The sequence below is a fragment of the Acromyrmex echinatior genome, chromosome 6, assembly GCF_024713525.1.
Source record: "Acromyrmex echinatior isolate Ae372 chromosome 6, ASM2471352v2, whole genome shotgun sequence".
Taxonomy (NCBI): domain Eukaryota; kingdom Metazoa; phylum Arthropoda; class Insecta; order Hymenoptera; family Formicidae; genus Acromyrmex; species Acromyrmex echinatior.
Genome location: NC_141857.1, coordinates 747,968 through 771,840, shown reverse-complemented (window position 1 = coordinate 771,840; position 23,873 = coordinate 747,968). Strand labels below are relative to the sequence as shown.

The 23,873-nt window shown below is 27.5% G+C and overlaps 3 protein-coding genes across 4 annotated transcripts; 1 reads left to right on the top strand and 2 right to left on the bottom strand.

Annotated features, from left to right (window-relative positions):
• Positions 1-5,596: 5,596 nt before the first annotated feature.
• On the bottom strand, positions 5,597-10,254 carry Edc3 (enhancer of mRNA-decapping protein 3). Of its 2 annotated transcripts, none has more exons than XM_011070564.2 (6): positions 9,907-10,254; positions 9,226-9,391; positions 8,446-8,687; positions 8,231-8,385; positions 7,866-8,126; positions 5,597-7,428 (listed from the first exon to the last, which is right to left on the bottom strand). In XM_011070564.2, exons 2-6 carry the CDS (start codon positions 9,378-9,380, stop codon positions 6,835-6,837), a joined length of 1,407 nt encoding a protein of 468 aa, XP_011068866.1. In that variant the 5' UTR covers positions 9,381-9,391; positions 9,907-10,254; the 3' UTR covers positions 5,597-6,834. The 2 variants fall into 2 exon arrangements, with proteins under 2 accessions (XP_011068866.1, XP_011068865.1); XM_011070563.2 differs by lacking the exon at positions 9,907-10,254 and adding an exon at positions 9,768-9,896.
• A 1,187-nt stretch (positions 10,255-11,441) lies between these two features.
• Positions 11,442-14,500, top strand: Uch-L5 (ubiquitin carboxy-terminal hydrolase L5). Its single transcript, XM_011070565.2, has 6 exons — positions 11,442-11,601; positions 12,302-12,365; positions 12,656-12,761; positions 13,457-13,644; positions 13,728-13,925; positions 14,051-14,500. The coding sequence occupies exons 1-6, from the start codon at positions 11,526-11,528 to the stop codon at positions 14,352-14,354; spliced, it is 936 nt and encodes a 311-aa protein (XP_011068867.1). The 5' UTR covers positions 11,442-11,525; the 3' UTR covers positions 14,355-14,500.
• On the bottom strand, positions 14,480-18,886 carry LOC105154826 (uncharacterized). The gene is given in 9 exon segments (XM_011070566.2): positions 14,480-14,823; positions 14,904-15,049; positions 15,182-15,434; positions 15,855-16,027; positions 16,112-16,302; positions 16,615-16,803; positions 17,500-18,026; positions 18,029-18,396; positions 18,472-18,886. Coding segments are annotated over 8 exon segments (1,881 nt in total). The 5' UTR covers positions 18,282-18,396; positions 18,472-18,886; the 3' UTR covers positions 14,480-14,674.
• Between the last annotated feature and the right edge of the window lie 4,987 nt (positions 18,887-23,873).

Genomic DNA, 23,873 nt, shown 5'->3' with positions numbered 1-23,873 from the left:
TATCAAACATCACATTGTACATATTTTAATGTAAAACATATTTAAAAAACCGATTACATAGGATCAATCTTTATTATATTTTTAAAATTGAATTATTTGGTATCAATCAAATTGAATTACATACAACTGAGATTAAATTACTTAATATATATATATGTATATTTTGTGTGTGTGTGTGTGTGTGTGTGTGTGTGTGTGTGTGTGTGTGTGTGTGTGTGTGTGTACACATATACGTATATAAAATATATTCGTGTTAACATATGAAACAACATTTGAGCCTTTAACATTGTAGTTTTCTTGAATGAAATAGTTCTACTTTATTGTTTCAATTGAATTAATGAGAGATTGGATAAGAGCAATGGCGATTTTTACGAAAGATTAAAAATAACTTGAACTAAGTGTTAATATGATATTACAAATTTTACAGTGCATGTGCAATAAAATAAGAAGAAGCATCTAGGATTAAATTTATCCTAATCTGTTCTAACTTATCCACTTTAAGGTAATGGATGCATGGAATGTTACATATACATTTATAAAAAATATACAGGTATATTTTTATTAAATTGCATATAATTGATGCAATATGCATATATGCATGATGCATATATCTGTAGATATATTAATAAAATCATCACGCATCCGTTACCTCAATGAAAACATCAATTCATCACTCACCAATTTGATGCGCAACAGCGGAGTTTGATCTGCATCGTCGCTGCGATGATTCTGTAACAAAAAGAATATAAAATCTAAATTAAAACAAAGCAAAAAAAATCAATTAATATTAAAAAAAAATATTTAGTAAACGTAATTCTCTTGAAAATAATCACATAATTTTCAAAATATTTTTAGCATCGAATTTTTTAATTTACCATTCACTTACATATTTATAAAAATAATTATATATATACTCGAACAAATGTTATGTAATAGATATTACATATATAATTATATATAAACATTTTTTATGTATGAAACATTTTTTCCCGGACATTTTCTAAAAAAATCTTAAAAATACATAGATATTTATAAAATTTCAAAATAATTTTAAGATAATTCTTTTTTTTTAATTATTATTTTTAAATCAGTGTAAAATAAAGCGAATAAATAGAAAAAAGATATTGATTTTACAATAACAAAAAAAGACATTTACCGCAAGGTTGCTCCGCCGGTGCCCGATGCCTCTCCCAGACCTCCTCCTCCTCTCAGAGTTGGGGTTGACACATTCTCTCGCACTGGACACTCGCGAAAAACACTCGCGAATAATGGACTATAATCGCGCGCGGACTATAACTTGAGTCCGATTACTTGAACGGCACTTCCGAACAAACGCGCGACGCGACGAACCGGCTGCGGTTCGTTCATTTTCAAATAAATCGGCGACGAGGGTACGTTAGCTTCCCCGTTGGATTTTTATACGAAGAGAATGATTTTATTCAATATCTAAAAATTTATCTAGATATATCATTCAGATCCGAAAATTTTTAGAGTTAAGAAAAACCGTTTTTTTCGTATAAATATCCTCTGGGTACTGAGCCCTCCCACCACGTCAAGGTGTACCCGTGAGAGGGAAGATAATCTGAAAAATATAATATATAACTATTATATAGATAAAAGAGTTGAATCTTTTATTTATAGATGATATCTGTAAAATATGAATAGAGTCAATGAAATGGCTAATTAATAAAAAAGAGAAATGTTTCTTTTATCGATAATAATAGTTTATCGATAATAATAGTTTCAAAGAATTACGTTCAATTTTTAAACGGATCATATAACGGAAGGCACAAAAACAAAAAAAGAATTAAATTATTAAACTATATTAATTCTGAAAGCAGGAATTGCGTTATTTGCATGAGAGTATTATTCATATTAACGTGGCTTTTTTATGACTCGTTTGATACTGTTCGTACAGACAAATGCAGTCGTGTGGCGTGCCGCTCTTCTTCACATTTCTTTTTGAAACATGTAATAATCGCAAAAAATGCTAGATACATAATAAGAAATGTTGTATTTTATAAATATTCACGTAATACGATTACTAGAATGATTAATTATTCATAAAATACAACGTTTCGTATTATATTTAGCATTCTTCGCGATAAGATTTTAAAAAGTAATGTGAAAGAATCGCACGCGACACGGCCGCATTTGTATGTACGACACTACCTATTTCTACGAATTTCAGTAAGGGACGCGCAGTAATTACGCCTAAACGTAAACATGACGCGCCGCTCCGTGCCACCCCGTACCATCCTCAACACAAGGTCGCGCCAACCGTCTAACTGCCGAAATAAAACGAATATTACGAAAAAGTAAAATAATATATTCTTCCCATTTTTAATGTTCTTCGATTAATAAAATTTCGATTATTTCTAGTTTTAACGGCGCGAATCGTTTAATGCGATATCATAATTATATTGCGATATACCGAGGAACATATTTGACGATTATTTTCGACAATTTTTCGTATCAATTACAATGTAATGCTGACAAAAGGCAAGAAGTAAAAAGAGATTCTTATTAGCGTGGTCTTCCTTACATAATTACTCACGTGAAATAATTTTAACATCCCAATATTATATCTCAATTTTAGAATAATAGCATGCATCTAACAATAAAAATCTCATTTTTATTGTTAGTTATCGTACATCCGCGAACGCACGAAATATTTAAAATATTCATGAACTGCGTATGTGAATAATGAATCTTAGAAATAAAGGGAAAAAGTGCATACAACCTATAATCCTTTTCAATCCTTAATACATTCCTTAGTTTTAGGCAGCCTTAATGTAATTCGCGTTCGTAGATATTGCTGTTAATTAATGCGACTCGCGGAGCGACTCGAAAACACGTGCGTCTCCCACCGAGATCGCCTAGCGAATGCCGAAGTGACGATCGACCACCGCACCTTGCCCCCCTACGCCTTCGCTCCGCGTCCCACCGCTTTTCGTCGCCAGTGACCCCCTTCCCCTACCGAGCTTTTCGCCAGATGTTTTTAGATTACACTCAACTATCGCGTATGAAAAATATTCAACAATTTATTCAATTATATTTTTCATATTTTATATGATTTGACAAACGGATATCGCCGTACATTTCGCGTTTTGATTTGTGGCATCTCGGGCACAATCCTATATTATTTGCATGATTCTCTTAAACGAATTAGTAATTATTCGCGTGAAATATTTTTGATATTTTCTATAATTCTCAATTTTCATAATTCTTTTTAATGATCCATACTTCAATAAAGATTGATAAAATATTCTATATTTGTTCTTTATATAAAGATAAACGCAAAAAATCTTAATAAAATGAAACAATTTGTGCTAAATACAGGTTTGGTTAAAAGTACTAAATATCTTGTTAATCGTTATTTAATTTTTCAGTTAATAAATTAATTTAAGACGCTACTTTTACTGCAAATTATTCTGTGTTTCAGAAATTCTTTAAACGTGCGTATAATAAAATATAAAATAGGTTCCGGAAACTTATTTAAAATATTGAATAAAAAATAAGTCAGAAATGTAGTTATTTAAAATAATAAATACTAAATTTCTCTTTTAAGTTTTTAATTTAAAATATATACTTTAATTTTCATCGCTTTTACAAGTATGTAAAAATTATTAAACGATTTTTACGTATATTTTGACAACTTTAAAAAGAATTTATAAAGTTGTATATTTATAACAAATTCTACATTGTTGTAACTAAATACAGTTAACAAAATGAGAAAAATGTACTTTTTCAAAAATGTATAACTCTGGAACTTAAATATTTAAACGAAAAATTTAAACGTTAATGTTATTTTAAACTAAATTAAGTTAGAGTTAATGGCTTACAAATTTTTAATTTACAAGAAATTATTAAATTAAAGTTTAAAAGTAACTAAACGAAGTTAAAAATTAATGCATTTAAAATTATCTAAATTATCTAAAAGTTATTTATTAATTAAATTAAAATTTAAACGAAAAATATGTTCAGGATTGATTCTTTATGGGGAGGAGTGATCCTTTATACTTACATTATGTGACATATTTATGTAAATTTTGAATACAAACAAAAAACATTAAAATTAACTATTTTTTCTTTCAAATTTAAGTTTATTAACGTATCTGAAAATACGTTGATTTTGGCCGTTTAATATATTTTATTAATCTTTTAATATCTGGATCTAGCACGACACTTGCGGAAAATGTATCGTGCTGATTGCTTATAGTAGTTTTAGCAACAGTTCTCGTTAATTCTAGCAGAGTCTATGCTTTACAATAATTTTTAAACAGAGTTCCGCTACATATTTTTTTATTATTTTTTAAATATCTGGATAAAATGTTAATTTCAACTTATAGTTGTATAATGGACTTTCTGAGACATGCAAAAATGTTAAAATTATCAAAAAAATATTAATTTTAATATTTTTGCATATCTCAGAAAGTCCACTATACGTTTTTAAGTTAAAATTAACATTTTATTCCACGTCTTAGCCGCCTCTCCCTCTATTTAATCAAATCTTCATGAATAAATTATATAATAATGCGCTATTGATATATAATATGCCCTCGAAGTACGCAAAAAAATTTTTTTTAGTTAAACGAAGTGAGCACGTGAAATGGTTTCTTAATCTATATTTACAAAAATTGACAATACCTGTAAACAAAAATCTCAACTTTCATATCATTACTTCGTTATTTACGTAATTGCATTTCTCTGCACAATAATAAAATCATATATTTTTTAACATGCCAACGCTATAAATTTTTATAGAGCATAAAGCATTTACAGAAATATGTATGTCCAAGTGATGTTATAAAAATTACAGAAGCTATTTTATATTTATATTATATTTTTTATTAATTTCTTCTCTTGTTGAGAATCCATTTATTTAATTATACAGAATAATTCATTATCTTGCGTTTTGTAACTTATTTAATATAGGATATCGTTAATATAGGATAATTTAATGACTATGCATCTTTGTATGGAATATTAGTTCAAATCATATGTAATTGCTACTATATTTATATCATTAACAAATATAATTAAATTAACATTGATATAGAAATTCAATCCATATCCATATCATTGTATCCATATATTGTTTATGAAATTTATTTATTTTGTCCAAATTTTATAAATTACTTTCTATTTCTAAATTATTGAAAGAAATTATTGAGATAAGGAAATTATATATACATGACAATAAATATGTAATACATTTCTTTCAAATATGTAGTTCACTAATTATAAAGTTTATATAATTTGCAAATTATAAATTAAATATCTGTTTTGCTAATATATAATTATCAATTGTTTAAACAATTATTATCTCTTGATCAATGTATAATTATTATTAATTTAAAGGCTCAATTATTAAATGTTAATAATTAATATTAATTATTAACACAATTAATTATTAATACAATAATTATAATTATTACTTATTTTAATTATTATTATCAAATGTGTCTTACATAATAAATGTACTTCCAAATAAATCATTTAAAATGTTGAAATGCGTTTCGTAGTATTTAATTCATTTTAAAATGGACATGAATTGCGGGATTATTTTATATCGATTTCATAAAACATCGGATTTACAAGAAATTATTATATTGTCTATATTTCTAGATTTACAATAACTATAAATTCGTGTTCGTCGAAAGCACATTCCACTTGATTATAAATGTAAACATTAAAAGAAATCAGTACAAAAAGGAATATTCAAATTAATATACTTTATACAATGCTGAAGATATCTTGCATGTGCGTTTACAATAATTTCAAAACATCTACACATTTATTATAATTTCTATATCGGAATATAAAATAAAATGAAATACATATAATACTTGGTATATGAGCAACTTGAGCTTACTGAACAAATTAATAAATGTAGATGTGCAAAAGTATAAAATTGTTGTCAATCAACTAAGTGATCAAATAGAAATGCTAAATAACTGCGCGTCTCGCGCGCAGATTTTTAATGACATAAATAGTACGTTACAAATTATTAAAAATATACAAAGACTTTTTTCTCTCGTATGTGCAAGCTATCAATTTAATATTCTTATTATTAGTTTTCAGCTATAAACTTATACTATGCCAAGCAAGTATTTTCTTACAGTGGCTCTATATTCTTACAGGATTCTCATCATTTAACTATTTATTAATCCGAAAACATGAGCACATTCTTAATTATGAGAATTTATGGCAATAATTTTTACATACTTTTTCTTATTAATAAATTTTGTTAATATAAACTGTAGATACACATATATGTAGTGTGATCCGTGCCAAGTAATTAGCTTTTATTTGGCCATATCAAATACATATTTGGGAGCACTCTGTGCTCTAGTGCAAAACCATACTGCGACACATATAGTTGTATTCCTAAATAAAGGCTCTACATACTTTTTACTTTAGAGAACTATGTCGTTAATATTTAGAGCATTAGTTCTATCTTATGTTTGCTATTCATAAAACGATGTTTTCACAGTTTTACAGACAAAATATCTATATTTTATCTATGTGTATAATGCTTAATCAAGACTTTAAAATACAGCTTTCAAAGTTATACAATATCGGAAATAGCTCATCTGCGGATATCATGCAATTAATACAAAAAATATTATGGTACATCATGCGTTTCCTTTTTCTCTCTTTCTAAAAGTTCATCTAAAAGTTTATATCAAATGTCAAACTATATATAAACTCTTTACTCAATGGGCCCCGAAAGTAAAATATATTTCTCTGTATATGAGGTTTACAAATCGCGCATGATAAAACGAAGGCGACTATTCAAAAAGACATGATGTGGTCCTTAAAAATTTGCTAAGAGTTATTGGAATGTAGAGGAATTACGAATTTAGGTCCAAACGGTGATCTAAACTTGATGCCAACGTCAGAGTATACTTTGTTTGGCAATGCGAGATTGCACAAATATAATCTGCCGTTGTCAACGCTATGTGACAGTGGTAGGGCACCCAATAGGCTGAATTTACTGAGTATGCCTGGTGTACCCGTCGCCGGAGGTTCGATAGATAGTACTGGCGCCCGATTACTGTTTGCCCATCTCGCTATTGGAGTGATCATTCTAGGTGAATCTTCGTCGCAGAGCGCTACAAGTATCAGGTCCACCAATGATGGCAGATTCTTGACTTTGGTTTCTACCTTGTTGTCTGTTAGCCTGTATAGCGACAATTCTTGCAGAAGAAATACATCTTCCGCATTTTCCACAAACACGATTGTTGTGACACCGTGAGCAGCCAATTGTCGAGCACAGTTGATTCCTGCAGCGCCGGAACGATGCGGTCCACACAGCACGACCACGGTGGGCCATTGATGCGCATTATTCGGATTCAATCGATGACTTCCACCCAATAACTGTAAGGTGAGTTCAGCACCGGCGCGACCGAGCAATTCCACCTATCAAGGAAAGAATTATTAAATATAACGATAGAATTAAAATAAAATAAAATTTAAAACATTGAATAAAAATAGCTTAGTGTGTATATTTGAACAAATAAGTGAAAATGTGATAAGCCATATCTTGAAAATTCTCTTATTTAATTATTAAGTTTTATTCTTTATTATCCTTTCTTTATTTATTTAATTTTTAACTTTGATTATTTTATAATCAGAATAAATATTCCACACATATCAATATACCTATTTAAATGTAAATATCTTATAAGGTTGAATCTCTCTTTCTTTCTCTTTCTCTCTCTCTCTCTCTCTCTCTCTCTCTCTCTCTCTCTCTCTCTCTTACTCGAATTTATTATTCCTCCTTTTTTCTCTTTTTTTCTCACTTTTCATTTCATATTAAACAAAAAAATAGTTACAAATAATTCCAACATACGAACCCTGCGTTCCCAACTTATTCCCAATCTATCTGCTGCACCTATTAATTGCCGATGTAAACTTAGAGAAATGCTAGGAATTACTAGACCATTATCTGTAACATATTCTTTTTCACCACGGCAAGGTACCATGATCTGTCTGAGTACTGTAGGTTCAGATACAAGAATATTTTCGTCGGGTCGATAGATAGCAGTAGTACCTCGATTGTTTTCCGATTGTCTAACAATGTCCGGTTTCAAAGAATTTATTTCTTGCCACACAGCCTGCAATAAATTATAATAATAAAATAGTCAAGTAATATTATAAGTAACATATTACTAAATTTTCTTTTTGTATTAAATAATGTTTAAAAACGGTAAAACTCAACCTCTTTGTTAAACAATGCTAAGTTCTTTTCAAAATCAAAGTCTTGCTCTAATTGATCAATCGGGGTACCAAAGGTATGTTCATCTCTTTCCAGTGCTCTTTGCCGATGAGTTAATCTCTTTGAGACTGATTTATTATTAGATACATTATTTTCAGCTGCAACATTATTACATTAATATAACATATGTTAGATGTTAATATATAAATCATATGTACTTTGAGGTATTTTCCCATTAGGAGTTTGCTCCACTTGCTGCTGGTTAGGTTCTGCTGGTTTTTTGAAGTTTGTCTGTGACTGAGAACTTCCTGCTTGCACTGTTGCATTTGGAACGCACTCTGAAATAGATCGCCCAGCCCTTTTCGCAATTGGTCTCTTCACGATTACCTTACTGTGTGTATCATTAACATTTCCTGCTTCTTCTGTTGATATAATCTCAAGATTCTGTATATCCTTTACACTGTAATAATAAAGATAATTAATACATGTGTTCATATATTATTTGGGATGTTGGACAACTTAATGATAGAGCAGGTGCTGTAAAAGATCACAGTTTGATTCTTACATTGCTTCTCATATACACTAAAAATTTTCAGTGCAAGAATATTACACTCTAATAAAAGATAAACAAATCATAATATTGTGTCATGCCTTGAAGGACAGAAGCCTCTAAACAAGTAAATTTAAAAATAACTCAATTCTTTGAAATGGAATTTGGGGGAGAATTTTTTACAATCCTCTTTCATAAAAATAACAATTGTAATGAAATCAATTTGAAAGTTACAATCCATCTAAGCTATATACAATAAAATAAACAATATGTGATATATCAATTTACCCATTTATTTAAAACGATTTAAATTTAATTTAATTAAACAAATTTATTTAAATTATATATATATATATATATATATATATATATATATACACAAGATTTTTTAAAAATATATTTCTTATAGTTTATCCATTATAAAAATTAACCAAGCCAGTAATCTTACCTTAAGTTAACAACAGAAGAAGTATGAGGTATGCCATTGCAAAATGCTTTTGCCAAAGTTAGACTATTCTTATTTAGATCAATAATTTTACCCTGGTAAGCAAGATCATCGATACACTTTACCGAAACTGTACAACCCAAAAACTGTTCAGACATTCTGCCTAAAACTGAAACATAAAAGTCAAGCTACAAGCTTACAGTATCATAACGCAAATATCTCAATCATGATGTAAGGTCTTTTTACAGCGTGATTTACATCTTGATTATAATACTAATCATATACAATGTTAATCATATAAGCAAAATTCACACATAATCATAAATTTTAGAAATACAATTGTTATGAATGAATCAATGTACATGTTATTTGATAATTTATGATTTCGAGAGCAGTATCAACATATTGTAATCAATAATGATAATGAAAATTACAGTAGCTAATGAAACCACAAAAGTATCATATATATTAATATAAGACAGTACATGTGTTAATATAAGGCTATTTTCTTTAAAAATTTAAAAATAATGTTAATAAATAAATACACTTAAACGCAGAAGCAGGAGCACAACAGTCACCAGTTTTTGACATCATTGAAAAAAAATTTCGACTTCGGAATTACTGCTTATGTCAGGTTAAAAGCGGTGCGACGTTACTGGAAGACCGTATGAAACATCTACATACCTGAGTCGATGCCGATGTAAATAAAGGCAATCAAACAAAGGGAAAACAAACCGCGCAGTAGCTAGCGATAACTTAATTGTTACGCACTATTTCCACGATTTGGTGTGCGGCATCGAACGAATTACCACCCGTATGTCGGGTTGACTCGTGTATATTGCGGTATATTCGTATACTTATTGTCATTGTGTGCGTGATGGCAAAGAGACCGTCATTTTCTTCGCGTTGAGCTCTGATAGTGAAAACCTTTGAACGTTTTCCGTTATGTAAATATTCGTACAATCTTACAAGCAAATTTATAATTATAAACTATTCTAAGCAAAAATTATATTAGCTCGAAAATATAAATATATGTATCAAATCGATCGTCACCGATCGTTGGTAATTCTATACAGGATAGCGGGTCAAGGAAAGCCTTGCTTGAAAATTCACCAAAAGCTTCCGAAATTCATCAAATTAATTAGAAATACATCAATCATAATATTGTATAATAGCGATAATGATATATTTATATAATATAACAATATAATATAATAATATATAATAATATATGTATAAATAATAATATGTAATAGTAATGTTAGCAGTCATATTTCGAATCAGTTGAAATACGATTTTACATACGAATGGAATATTTTTATCATACGATTTTTATACCAGTTTATCTTTCTTCCTTTTCTCTTTAAAAGGAAAGAAGAAGAAGAAAGATAAACTGGTGCAAAAGTTCAGCCAAAAAGAACAGGTCTATTCTTTATTGAGTTTAGATACCCATTCGAATGAGTGTCACCCAGATATCACTTCATCTTTGTTGTTTATCGTATGTTAGACAAGAATGACATGATACCTGGGGAACACCCAGGTGGGAATCAGGGGATCGATTGTGTATCTTGAAATGAGGTAAAAATTACAAAAGTGAACAAATTCACTAGAATATTTATGATTTAATTGGTCAATACCTAGTAATCATTGCTCCCTTTTGTAATTTTCACCTCATTTCAAAATATTGAGTCATCTAAAAAGTATCCGCGATTTTTTGTCATTAGATGGTGTTGATGGTCAACACATCTAGTCTATTTTGAAATGAGGTGAAAATTACAAAAGGGAGCAATGATTTTTAGATGATCCAATACAATACATAATCGAGCCTCTAGGAGTTCTTTGAAAGGAGGTGAACATTACAAAAGTGAGCAAAGATTACTAGGTATTGACCAATTCAATTATGAATACTTTAGTGAATTTGTTCGCTTTTGTAATTTTCATCTCATTTGAAGATACACGATCGACCCTCTGAACACGCCTCTGCAAGTCAACTTGGCGCTACAAATGCTTTGATTGACCAATCAAAAAATGCTTCAAAGCATCAAGTGAACCGTAGCCTGAAAAACATGATAAAAATGACATATTTAAGAACATCACAATTCTAAAATGTTAAATATTTTTTGATGCAAAGAGAAACCTGAGAGACGTCCATAAAAATAATACAGAGAAAATAATACAGATATTTCCAGAAGGTTACAGAGTTTGCCGCTGAGTAGCGCGTTAGTTTGTGAGAAATTTCACGTACTCTTTACTGCTCTCTACTTATTTTCTACACGTAACACATTTACGATAGTGTATAAAATATGGCGGACTCGGCAGGAAATTGGTGTCTCATTGAAAGCGATCCTGGCGTTTTTACAGAATTGATTAAAGAATTCGGCAAGTATATTTCAAATTTTCATTCTCTGTAATCATAGTGCGTTCCTTGCTTGCACTATTTTTAACGTTACTCGAATTGAGCAAAATTCTTTATGGAAAGCATTTATCATGCATAAAAACTAGTAAGAATAAACTATAAATAAACTATAAACTATAAACTATATAACTATATGTATAAATATATGTATAAATATATGTATAAATATACGTATATACATACGTAGAAAAATACATCTATAATAAGCATATAAATATATATACATAATATGTATACACACACACACACACACACACACACACACACACGTATATATACATACACATATATATATATATGTATTGTATATAGCACAGATACATATATATACATATATATATTTAAAATCAAATTCATAATTACTTTATAATCAAGCTATAAATAAAAATATATAAATATGATGCACATAGTCACATTTGAGATAAATTAAATTCATAAATCAAGAATATTATATTATTCGAAACATCTAATTTTGATTTTAGGTGCTCTCTATTATATTTATGTTGATATATAAATATTTATAATAGCTTGATTCTAAATTGTGATTATAAAGCCTCACAGAATCTTTGCAATATTTTTAAAATAATTTTTTCATCAACATATTATATCTTGTAAAATTATCTATTATTAAATAAAATGTTAAATATTGCTGTATTTGTATAGGGGTCAAAGGTGCACAAGTAGAAGAATTATGGAGTTTGGATGATGAACAATTCAATGAGTTGATGTAAGTTTATTTTGTGTAACATTGACACTGTAATTTTTATGTTATTTGAAAAACATTTGTACATGAAAGATAAGATTCTCGATAATTAATCTTTTTGCATATTTGTTTTTTCTGTTTTTTTCCTTCAGAATGTTTTCATACTACTTTCCTTTAGATATACAAATAAGAAAAATGTATATAGACATGAAAAGTGATAAATATATGATATTGGTTTAGACAATATTAATATCTTAATATGTTAATTTTTGTATAATTTTTTTTTAATTGTTACAAATTCCTTTTTCTTTTAGGCCTATTCATGGTTTAATATTTTTATTCAAATGGGTACAAGATGATGAATTATCAGGGAATATTGTACAAGATAATAGATTGGACAAAATATTCTTTGCAAAACAAGTATGTAAAGTATAAAATAGATATCTTAAATAGATATACTACTAAGAAATAGAAAATTATTTTAATAGTAAATTAAATATAATTATTATTAATTTGGTTTTTTTGCAGTATAAAAATGTAAAAAAATTAGAATATTTGGAATATAGAAAAAATGATGACAGATTATATTATTATTTTATGGAATCTATATTTTGAGATAATTAACAGATAATAGTTACTTCCCATTTACACATAAGTGAAACTGAGTCTGAAGTGAGCTGAGTATTTCATACTCAGATTAATGACATCATTATTTGTTTATTTTGATAAAAAGTTATCACATGACAATACAGGTTTATCTCTTGGAGAAAGTGAAATTTAATCATTTTGCCTATAATCTGCACAAGATCAAGATGATGTAAGAAGTACAATGCATACAAAAGTTATCACATAACAATACAGGTTCATCTCTCGGAGAGACTTTTGTGCGTATTGTATTTCTCACAACAACACGGTCTCGATCTTGTGCAGATTATAGACAAAACTCAGTTAAACCTCACTTGTCACATTGTAAAAGAAACACGCATTCAACTGAGTTATGACGTCACAAGAGAATTATCTGAGAATCGGTGTAAATGGAAAGTAACTATTGATTCATGTGGAATTTATTGAATATAAAAGATTTTAAATGTTTAAAAAGATAATGTTTAATTTAGGTAATAAATAATGCTTGCGCGACTCAAGCAATATTGAGCGTTCTATTAAACTGTAAGCATGCAGACATATCTCTCGGACCAAACTTAGAAGAATTTAAAAATTTCTGTCAAAGCTTTGATGCAAATATGCGTGGACTTGCACTTAGTAATTCTGATGTTATAAGAGAAGTACACAATTCCTTCTCCAGGTATTTTATATTATATATATATACTTTTTAATCATTAAATATTGTTTACGTTAAAGAAAATTTATTATATACTAAAATTTTAGACAAACATTATTCGAATACGACTCAAAGCAGGCATCTAAGGATGATGATGTGTTTCATTTTGTGAGTTATGTTCCAATTGATGGTCGTTTGTACGAATTAGATGGATTGAAAGATGGGCCAATTGATCTGGGTCCGTGTTCAGTAGGGAAACAATGGGTACAAGCTGCGAAACCTATAATTCAAAAACGAATAAATAAGTAAGTTACAAAATGTAGCTTTCTCAATAACTTGTTATGTATATGTGTGTATACACGTACATACATATATTTTTTAATATTATATATTGCTATCAAGTATAAAAATAAAAATTATTATTAAATAGGTATAACGAAGGCGAGATTCATTTCAATTTAATGGCTATAGTGACAGACAGAAAAACTTTATATGAAAAGCAGAAGGCCAATGTTTGTGATCCTGAAGAATTAGAACGTCTGCAAGCTTTAATTGAGGAAGAAATTAGAAAATCAAAGAGATATCAAATAGAGAATATCAGAAGAAAGCATAATTATTTACCACTTATCATGGAACTTTTGAAGATTCTTGCTAAAGAAGGCAAACTTGTGCCTTTGTATCAGAAAGCAAAAGAGAAAGCACTTGAAAAGGAGTCAAAGAAAAATAAAGTTTAAATTTAAATTTAAATGAGACTAAGAGAAAGGTTAATTTAAATTGTTTAATATATTTGGTATTGGTTTGATTTGTGTATTGTAACCGAAAAGAATTCATTGTATCAACTTCTTAATAAAAATAAAACTTATTTCTACTCGTAATAAAATTTTTTATAAAATAATTTTAAATAATACATTTAAAATACATTTAATATAGTCATATGTATTTATATTAATTTAACATTACATATTTGTAGCAAGTATACGATAAAATTATATATTGTATAATTTAGATACAAAAAGATAAATAATATAATTGCATAATGCTTTTTTTATACAAATTAACTGTCGGTAGAATTAGTATTGTTATTAGTTTCCGTATTTAGCAAAGAAATTTTCCCATTTTCATAGATAATTCTAGATAAGAATTTATCGGTATGTGCATTTTGAATTTCAGGAATCTTAGTATGATATAAGTATTCCACAACATCTGTAACACAAAAATTGACATGTAACGTATACACGAGTATAAATTATATTTATAAATATAAATTAGATTTATTTCGTTACCGGCGAAATTATCCGTATCAGTTTTGCATTCTTGAACAAGATAAAAAAAAACTTTGCAAAGAAATACTGCAGTTGCTCCGTCAAAGTGTTGCGCAACATTGGGCCATATAATTTCGCGAGTATTGGATATTCCTTTTGTATACATACTGCAAAAATAAGTATATGCGTTTGTATATAGTGCGATTCAACAAAATTTGTGATCTATTAAAAGCAATCTAAATGATACTCAATACATGTATTGTACTACAATAACAGTTGTAGAATGTAATGATATTTACTATTCAATTAATTGTATCTTAATGTCGTTTAAATAAATAGAACTCGTGCTGAATAATTGCAGGTGTAACTGGTGCTGCCAAAATGTTCTTAAGACATTCTCGTTTATGTTAAGATTTTCTTCCATTTTTTGCCATATCGATTTAGGAAGTGTGGCATCTTTAAGTTCTTTTATATCTTTACTTATTGTCACACTGAGTAAAGTTTTTATAAATTTTTTGATCAGTGGTAACGTCCATTTAACATCAGCTAACGCTGTAATTAAATAATTTGATAGTATACATATATACGAATACACTAAGTATCTAGAAATAATAAACAATGTTCAATAATGAAAGAACATATCGCTTTTTTACTTCAAAAGTGATATAATTAAAAAAATATGAGTTATTATTATGAATGTTAAGGAGATACCTCATCAGTTATGAAGAGTTAATTTAACTTTTATAAAAAGTTGAAAAATTATGACAACTCAAAAAGAATGATTCTTTAAGAATTATGAAATAAAAGCAACAAAAATGACAATTGATCACGTTAAAAATATATTCTTTTTACCGATATTACTTAATAATTTTCTGTTAAGTTAACAAAGTTTTTCCTCTTTTTTTGAGAAACTTAATTTTTTAAGTTGTCACTTTTGAAGTGGAAAGAGCTAATATCATGAAAGTTACTTACATTCCGTTTCTGATTTATCTAGAGTTTGATTTTTAAGATATTGATATCGTTTAAAAATCGATCGGCTGGTTCGTCTTAATAATTTTGCTAATTCACTATATTTGGTATAACGTTTATCAAGATATTCACTTCCTATGTACGTTAAAATTTTTTTATCTTCCTTAGCAGTATAACTATAACATAAAAATCATATGTGAATACAAATTAAAATGATTTGATGATCAATTCGAGCCTGATTTAAAAGTTTTGTATCTTACCGAGCGTAAGTGATTTTATTACAATATAATACTTTAAATCTAGAATAAACACTGTAGAGAGTTCGCCAAGGTAATCCATTTGCCAAAAATTGAACAAATCTTTGTCTTTCTTCTATGTCGTTTATATAATATCTGCCATTGTGTCTCCAATAAAGAAATGGTTTCGGATTCTCTGGATCCCAGTCATGGAGCTGTATATTACACATTACATGGAAAAATATATCAATACAATAATGTAATTATATCATCCTATGATATTGTAATATCTTGCATTTTGAATATATAATATATAATATAATATTTTCGTTCTCAAGTTTAGGGATTCTAAAGAAAACATCAGAAGAAAGTTTCTGAGTAATGGTTAGCAAAGACTATTATCTTATTGTGTCAAATATATATGTCTGCCAAACAATCGGTATTTTTTATTAGACATAAGGTTATCTCTAACATTGCAGATAAGTTATTTATTTATTTATTATTTATTTTAAAAACTTAAAATATACCTCGCAGAATGTGTTCCAGTTTTTCCTGATAATTTTGTCCTCTATAGGTCTATATGAACCTTTTCGAATTGGTCCATGTTTCTGAAATAATATTTTCTCTTCCTTTGTTGGCGCATGAGATCCAGAAAGCTCTATTTTATGTTGTGGTGGTACTTTATGTATTAATTTTATATGTAGTTCTAGCAGTTTCTGAAATATAAAATAATTAGTTTTTACAAGACAAATAAATTATATATAATATTTAAAATATAACAATCAAAATTATTCAAAATAATGAAATTAAAGGCTATGAACCAAAAGTTATAACAATGAAATGTATAATCACTTGATTGTTTTGAACACAGCAAAATAAATTATCAAATAAAATGACTAATAAACGAGCAAATTAAGATGTTAAATTAACAATGAAGTTAATTTAATAAAAAATTCATTTATGTAATATATAATAATTAATCATAAACGTTTCTATTACAGAACGTTATGTTACAGAAATTCATAACTTTAACAATAATTTGTAATAGATGTTTTAACCTATATGAGATCGTTATCAATATTGTACTCTAATTGTTAATATGTTAAAACATTAAATTCGCAAGTAAAATGATAATTATGAAAAGCATTTGTTCATAATTATCATTTTACTTGTGGTTTTAATGTTTTAACATATTAATAATTAGTTTATAACATTGATAATAACCTCGAATAGGTCGAGACATCTGTGAATGAATTATTGTTAAAATAATAAATTTTTGTAGAAACATTTGTAATTATTACAGGAATTTATTTTATTAAATTAACTTGATTGGCTTATAGCTTTTAATTTCATTTTGATTTATTATCAATTGAGTCGTTTGCTTATCTTATTATTTTATAATCAAAATTAACCTTTATGTTAATTAATGGCATTTCTTCCCATTCTTCAAAATTATTCAACTTTTGTAAAAGACATTTCTCTTCTATATTCAATTTATGTTTGTCTTTCTTAAAATGACATTCAGATTTTTGCCATTTTATTTGAAATTGTGATGTTTCAATTCTACGTCTTTTGCGAGACATTGGACATGAATCTGCAAACATATCAGAACGTTCCTTTTCATAATCACTAATGGAAAAGGGATCTGTCACTGGATCCTTAATCATTCCTTCGTCATCTTCTTGTGTGGTATTTATCATTGTTGATAAAAAGATATCTTTACAATCTTCGAACTTTATTATAGAATCTAAATCGTGTAACAGATCAATATCCTCAAAGTTTTCTGTATTATATAATTCTGACTTGAAGATATCAGAATCACTATTTACACTAATTGTCCTCTTTTTTTGTGAATATATATCTGTTTGAGCTATGTCCACCGAATTTGCACGTTTGTTTAACTTTTTAAATACTGGACTTTTAGGATCTTTAACAAATTTTGATTAAATAGGTATATGTTCTTATGAGGACTATTTGTATTTTTGTTTATACATTTTGCAATGTTAAAATCTTGCGTTAAAATCTTATCTACTTTGTTAGGTGTATTGTGTATATTTTCTACGTTGGTAAATACTATATCATTCTCTGATTCTAAGCAGCAGCTCATCCTTGGCAACTTATCTTTACAAAAATTTTCAAGTTCTTCATTTTTATGTTTATCTACAATCAATGTTGTATTTAGTATCTCAGCCATTAAAATTTTCTTTTCCTTAACTTTATTTCTCTTTGTAATGATCAAAGTAATCGTATACTATTCTAAGTAAATGATGTATCTTTCAATTTTTCCCAACAGTTTTCTTCGTATTTATCTATTAAATTTATTATTTATTTTTTCTAATTTATATAATTTCGATATTTATTAAAAAATGTTATATAAATATTACCATTAGTTTATTCAGCTAGCCGGTTTATTTTTTGGTTATGTACATCAATAATCACATATACAATAAAATAAAGTCACGTGGCACATGGCAACCTTGACTGTGTCCCAAAATTGACTGCCAATACTGAAAATCTATAGTGCATGTAATGTAAACTGTAGCATTCTTAGTGCTGGCAGTAAATTTGGAACACAGCCTTTAATAGACCTCGTTAAGATGCCTTTTCAACGCTCGACTCGGCGCTCATTTTTAGTATTAAAATAGGACATGTGATCAAAACTGATACTTGATACTTATTCGTTAACTTTTACGTTAAAAGTGAGCGTCGAGCGTAAAAAGGCACCCTAAGAATTTCAATCTATTAGGAACCATGCTGCGTTCTGTTTCACGCATGATGCGCATGACGTATCATTTTATCTTTAATATTCGGTGAACAACAAGGATAAAATGGTATAACATGCGCACTATGCGTGAAACGGAATGCATCTCATGTATAGTATTGTGGAATATAGTTTAGGATAGGCTGAAATTTTTATTCCTTTATTCTCTGTTCCTTATTTAGACCTCGTGGATCTCATGCGACTTCATGTAATGAAAGCATACAATTTTTAGTACCAGAGAGAAATCTGAGAGAGAACATGCCGGCCCAAAATCTGTAACCGCAAAATGCTGCTCCCTGACAAAGTGGATGTAAACTACAATACATAGCAACGTCCACTTTTCTTACGATATATCGTCCATTTTTCAAGACTGGAGATGATAAATCGATATTTGCTTCATATAATCATGCTACGTATAATATGATTATATGATTATTGAACCAAATATCGATTTATCATCTCCAGTCTTGAAAAGTGAATAATGTACCGAAAGAAAAGTGGACGTTGCTATGTAGTTTACATCCACTTTGTTAGAGGGCAGTAGTGCGCGGCAGCAGCAGTTACAGTTTTTGGGCCGTCCTCTCTCAGGTTTCTCTATTATATTCTCTATTCTATTACATTTAAAATAAAAAAATTTATTGTTAAATCTTTTATAAATTGCAAAAATTTTGACTGAAGACATAGACAAAATATCAAAGAAATATAATTAAGTCATAAGAAAGCAAGTAAGTAACAAATTGTAAAATTCTAAGATGTTTTATAAGTAAAAGAATATATATGTACAATATATTGTATTGCTCAAAATTGTTTATATAAATAAAATATAATTCTAATTATATTATATTAAAATATATATGTAATCATATTACACAATTATTTATTTTTAAATATATACTGTTTTTATTTTTAGCGTTTGTATAAAACTACTTTTAAGAAATATTTTTTGTAGATAATATTTTATGCGTGTTATATTCTAGTTAAAACTAACGCTATAATTATTCAACAAAAAATTCAATTTGTATTTTCAATATGTCGAATATTCCGAAACAGCAAAAGAATTTTTACAGTATACAAATATCACTAATATTAATATTAATATTTGGAATATACTGTATAAACACTTTTTGTATATATCACGAAATTCACTCACCTGCGAGCAATATGCAAATAAGAATTATAGAAAGAATAGAAAAAGTGCAGCATTTTATTTGTGAAGTATTATTGAGTATTGTGAAGTGAATCCCCAAAATAGAATTACAAGGAATCCAGAAAATACGAATGTCTAAAAGACCTCTTAATGACGTCTTAAAAAAGACGTCTTCAAGATGGCTTTTAATCAAATCCTAAAGACTTTTTTTTAATTTACTTAGTCCATTTTAAGATATCTTTAAAACTGTCTAAAATCGTTTTTAAGATGACTTTTGGTCGTATTCTAAAAACATTTTTTTTCAGACATTTTTTAGACGTCTCCAAAGACGTCATGATTTAAGACGTCTAAATATAGGACGTTTAAACGACTCCCTAAAGATGTCACAAAAAGTGTCATAAGATGTCTTAAAGACGTCTTTCTGATGATTTTTTTAAGACGTTTTAAAATATGACTTCGAGACTTTCAAATGTCTTTTATACATCTTTAAGTAAAATGTTGTATAGGAAGGTAAATGAAATGTGTTTTTGACAGTACAATTTTATTATAAAAATTTATTTCAGGGATTACCAGACCTAACATTTCTGGGAAAATATAAGATTATTATTTTGCCGAATATACATACATGAAACATTCTCCGAATATGTATTAATGCATGGCTGGAATATTTAACGATTATTATTTGAATGATGCTTTAACATTCTGAAAATATTTCGAAATATTTAGAATTTTTCTTGTTATTTTGGGTTTTTTAGAACATTTTATGAATATTTGAAGAATATTTAGCGTTAGTTGAGTTAATTTCGAACATTCGAACATTCAATTCCATGATAGTTGTACATTCCTTGGCATAAAAAAGGAAATATATGTGGCATTTATTTTAAACATTATTAATATCAATAACTAATGAATAACTATTTAAATTTATAATTTGAATAAATATTCAAATTTATTTAAATAATACATTATATTTTATTACTGTTATACAAAATGTCTAAAAAATTTCGGGACGGCCAAATAACTCCTCAGGAAAGCATCATCGAGAAAAATGTTAAATACAAAAGTTTTAAGGTTTAAACAAATCTATTTACTGATCTTATCAGTTTAACTTTGAGTGGTGTCGCCAAGGCCTTAATGAAAAATAACTTTATTACAGTGTTTTGAAAAGTTCTTGACATCAGCTATTAGATTCTGAAATCAAAAGTAGGATATTTCATTTTAAAAAATCGACATGACTTTGATCTGACATTGGCGACGCCATCGAAAATTAAATTAATGTGACAGTAAATAGATCTTTTTGAATCCTAAAACCTTTGTATTTAATGTTTTCCTCGATAATGCTTTCCTGAGGAATTATTTGGCCGTCTCGAAACTTTTTGGGAACTCTGTACGTATTCACTATCAAGTTCTATGTATTGAAAACTAATTATATCAGCAACATGTGTATATTCGTTAAAAAAATCACAAAACAGATTAATACAATCAGTCGTTAATAATCAGTCAAACTGGAATTAAGGGGCTCCATATAGGCAAATGGACTATAATAAATTAGAAACAAAACAAACATTGTGCATACTTAAGAGAAAATGTTTTTTTTTTATTTAAGGAGATTACATTTAATTGTTATCTTTAAATAACAATATTTAGAGAATCATAATTGTAAAATTAAATTTCTTTTTTAATCTTCAATGATAATCTAATATTAATTTTATTTTGCATGCACATTAATATATATATATATTTACTAATTTTATATTATTAATTAATAATTAAAATCACTTTATTATTATAATTTGAATAAGTTATCAAAGAATTTTATAATTTCATTTGAAAATATTTCGATATTACATATTCAATTTAGATAATGATGTATTATTTCTTATCATACTTTCTAATCATGCTTAAAGGCGTACCTGAATAATTTTTACAAATGTGTTAATATTTATACTTTTTGTAAACTATATACATGTAAAAATTATGTCCAAAACATTCTGTTTTTATTGAACAACACATTTTTATAGTTTATTCATTTTATTTATTATTATTTCTATATAAATTAAAATTTAAAAACATCTGATAACAGAAATTTAAATTTTTTTTAATAACTATTTTAAGTAGTAAGTTAACTATAGTTATTCAAAATAACTATAGCAAAGTTTCATTGCTATTTATTGATTAGTTACAAAGGTTTAGAACAAATAAATATTTGTTTATTTATTAAATAATTATTCAATATGCATCGTATAATAATTTTATATAAATAATTTTGAATATATAAAGTACTTACATTAAAAAATTAAGATTTTTGTCTTTTATTTTATAATGTACATTTCTATATATTTCTATTAGAGAATATTTTTCTTATTTACGCTCTCTTAACTTTGTATAAATGTTTCACGCGATTTTTCACGTTTTAGGAGACGAAAATGGCTCTAATGATTAAGAAGAGATCTTTCATTACCAATGCCACAATAGGTAGGGAGATGATGTAAAAAGACAAGGTGTATCATTGCGCACACTGAGAAAAAATTTGGTTGAAACAAGAAAATATATTTTCTTTAAACGAATTTCTTCTATACGAGCAAAAATTTATTTTACAGTAATAAATTATGTATTCTTGTAAATAAATATTTCGTTATTTTGAGTAAATCATTTTGTATGTTTTGATTTCATTACTATAAGTAATGATTTCAATAACATGAATAATACAATTATTGAAATAAATGATTTATTTGCAATAAGAAGACTAGGCTTCTCAGCTGAGTTTCTTGAATTTCGTTTAAATCAATATTTTATTGAACGAAAGAAATCTTTTGCAATGAAGAAATCTGACATTCTTGAATAAATAAAAACACTTTCAAATAAATATATTATTAAACGAAAGAAATTATTACATTGCAATAAAAAATCTGATGTTCTTGAATGAGTAAAAATATCTTTAAATAAATATTTTGTTGCATGAGAGAGAGAGAGAGACAGAGAAGGGGGGGGGGAGAGAAGAAAATAATTTATTTGCGATAAGGAAATGTAACTTTCTTGAATAAAGAAATGCGTTCATCAAAATATTTCATTGAACAGAATAAATCATTCAAGAGGAAACCTAATGTTCTTGAATGAATAAAAATATTTTAAATGAATATTTCGTTGCATGAAATAAATAATTTATTTGCAATAAGGAACCTAATACTCTTGAATAAATAAATACGTTTATTGAAATATTTAGTTGAATGGAATAAATCATATCATTGCAAATAACAAATCTAATATTCTAGAATGAATAAAAATACTTTTAAATGAATATTTCGTTGCATGAAACAAATAATTTATTTAAATAAAGAATCAAATGTTCTTGAATAAATAAATACGTCTTGCAATGACACGATTTATTCTATTCGACAAAATATTTAATCGAAATTTCATTTGATGAAATATTTTGTTGAATAGAATAAATCATATCATTATTAGAAGAATGATGTTCTTGAATGAATAAGAATATATTTTTAAATGAATAAGAATGTATTTTTAAATGAATATTTCGTTGCACGCAAGAAATAGTTTATTCTCTCTCTCTCTCTCTCTCTCTCTCTCTCTCTCTCTCTCGCGCGCGCGCAATAAGAGTCCTAATGTTCTGTTGTTCTATGCTGATATTGGTGTCAGACACTCAATAATTTTCAAGTTTGTATGCTACGAAAGGAATATTTTGTTGAGAAAAACAAATATCTACAAAGGGCAAGAGAACATTTACTTATATTATATTATATTGATGTAGATATTTATTGTAATCAAGATGTATATCTTTGCTATTCTAATTGCTCAAGTAGCATAGAAGCTCATGCAAAGCACTAAAAAAGCGATTACATGCGCTTTGTTAACGCTTT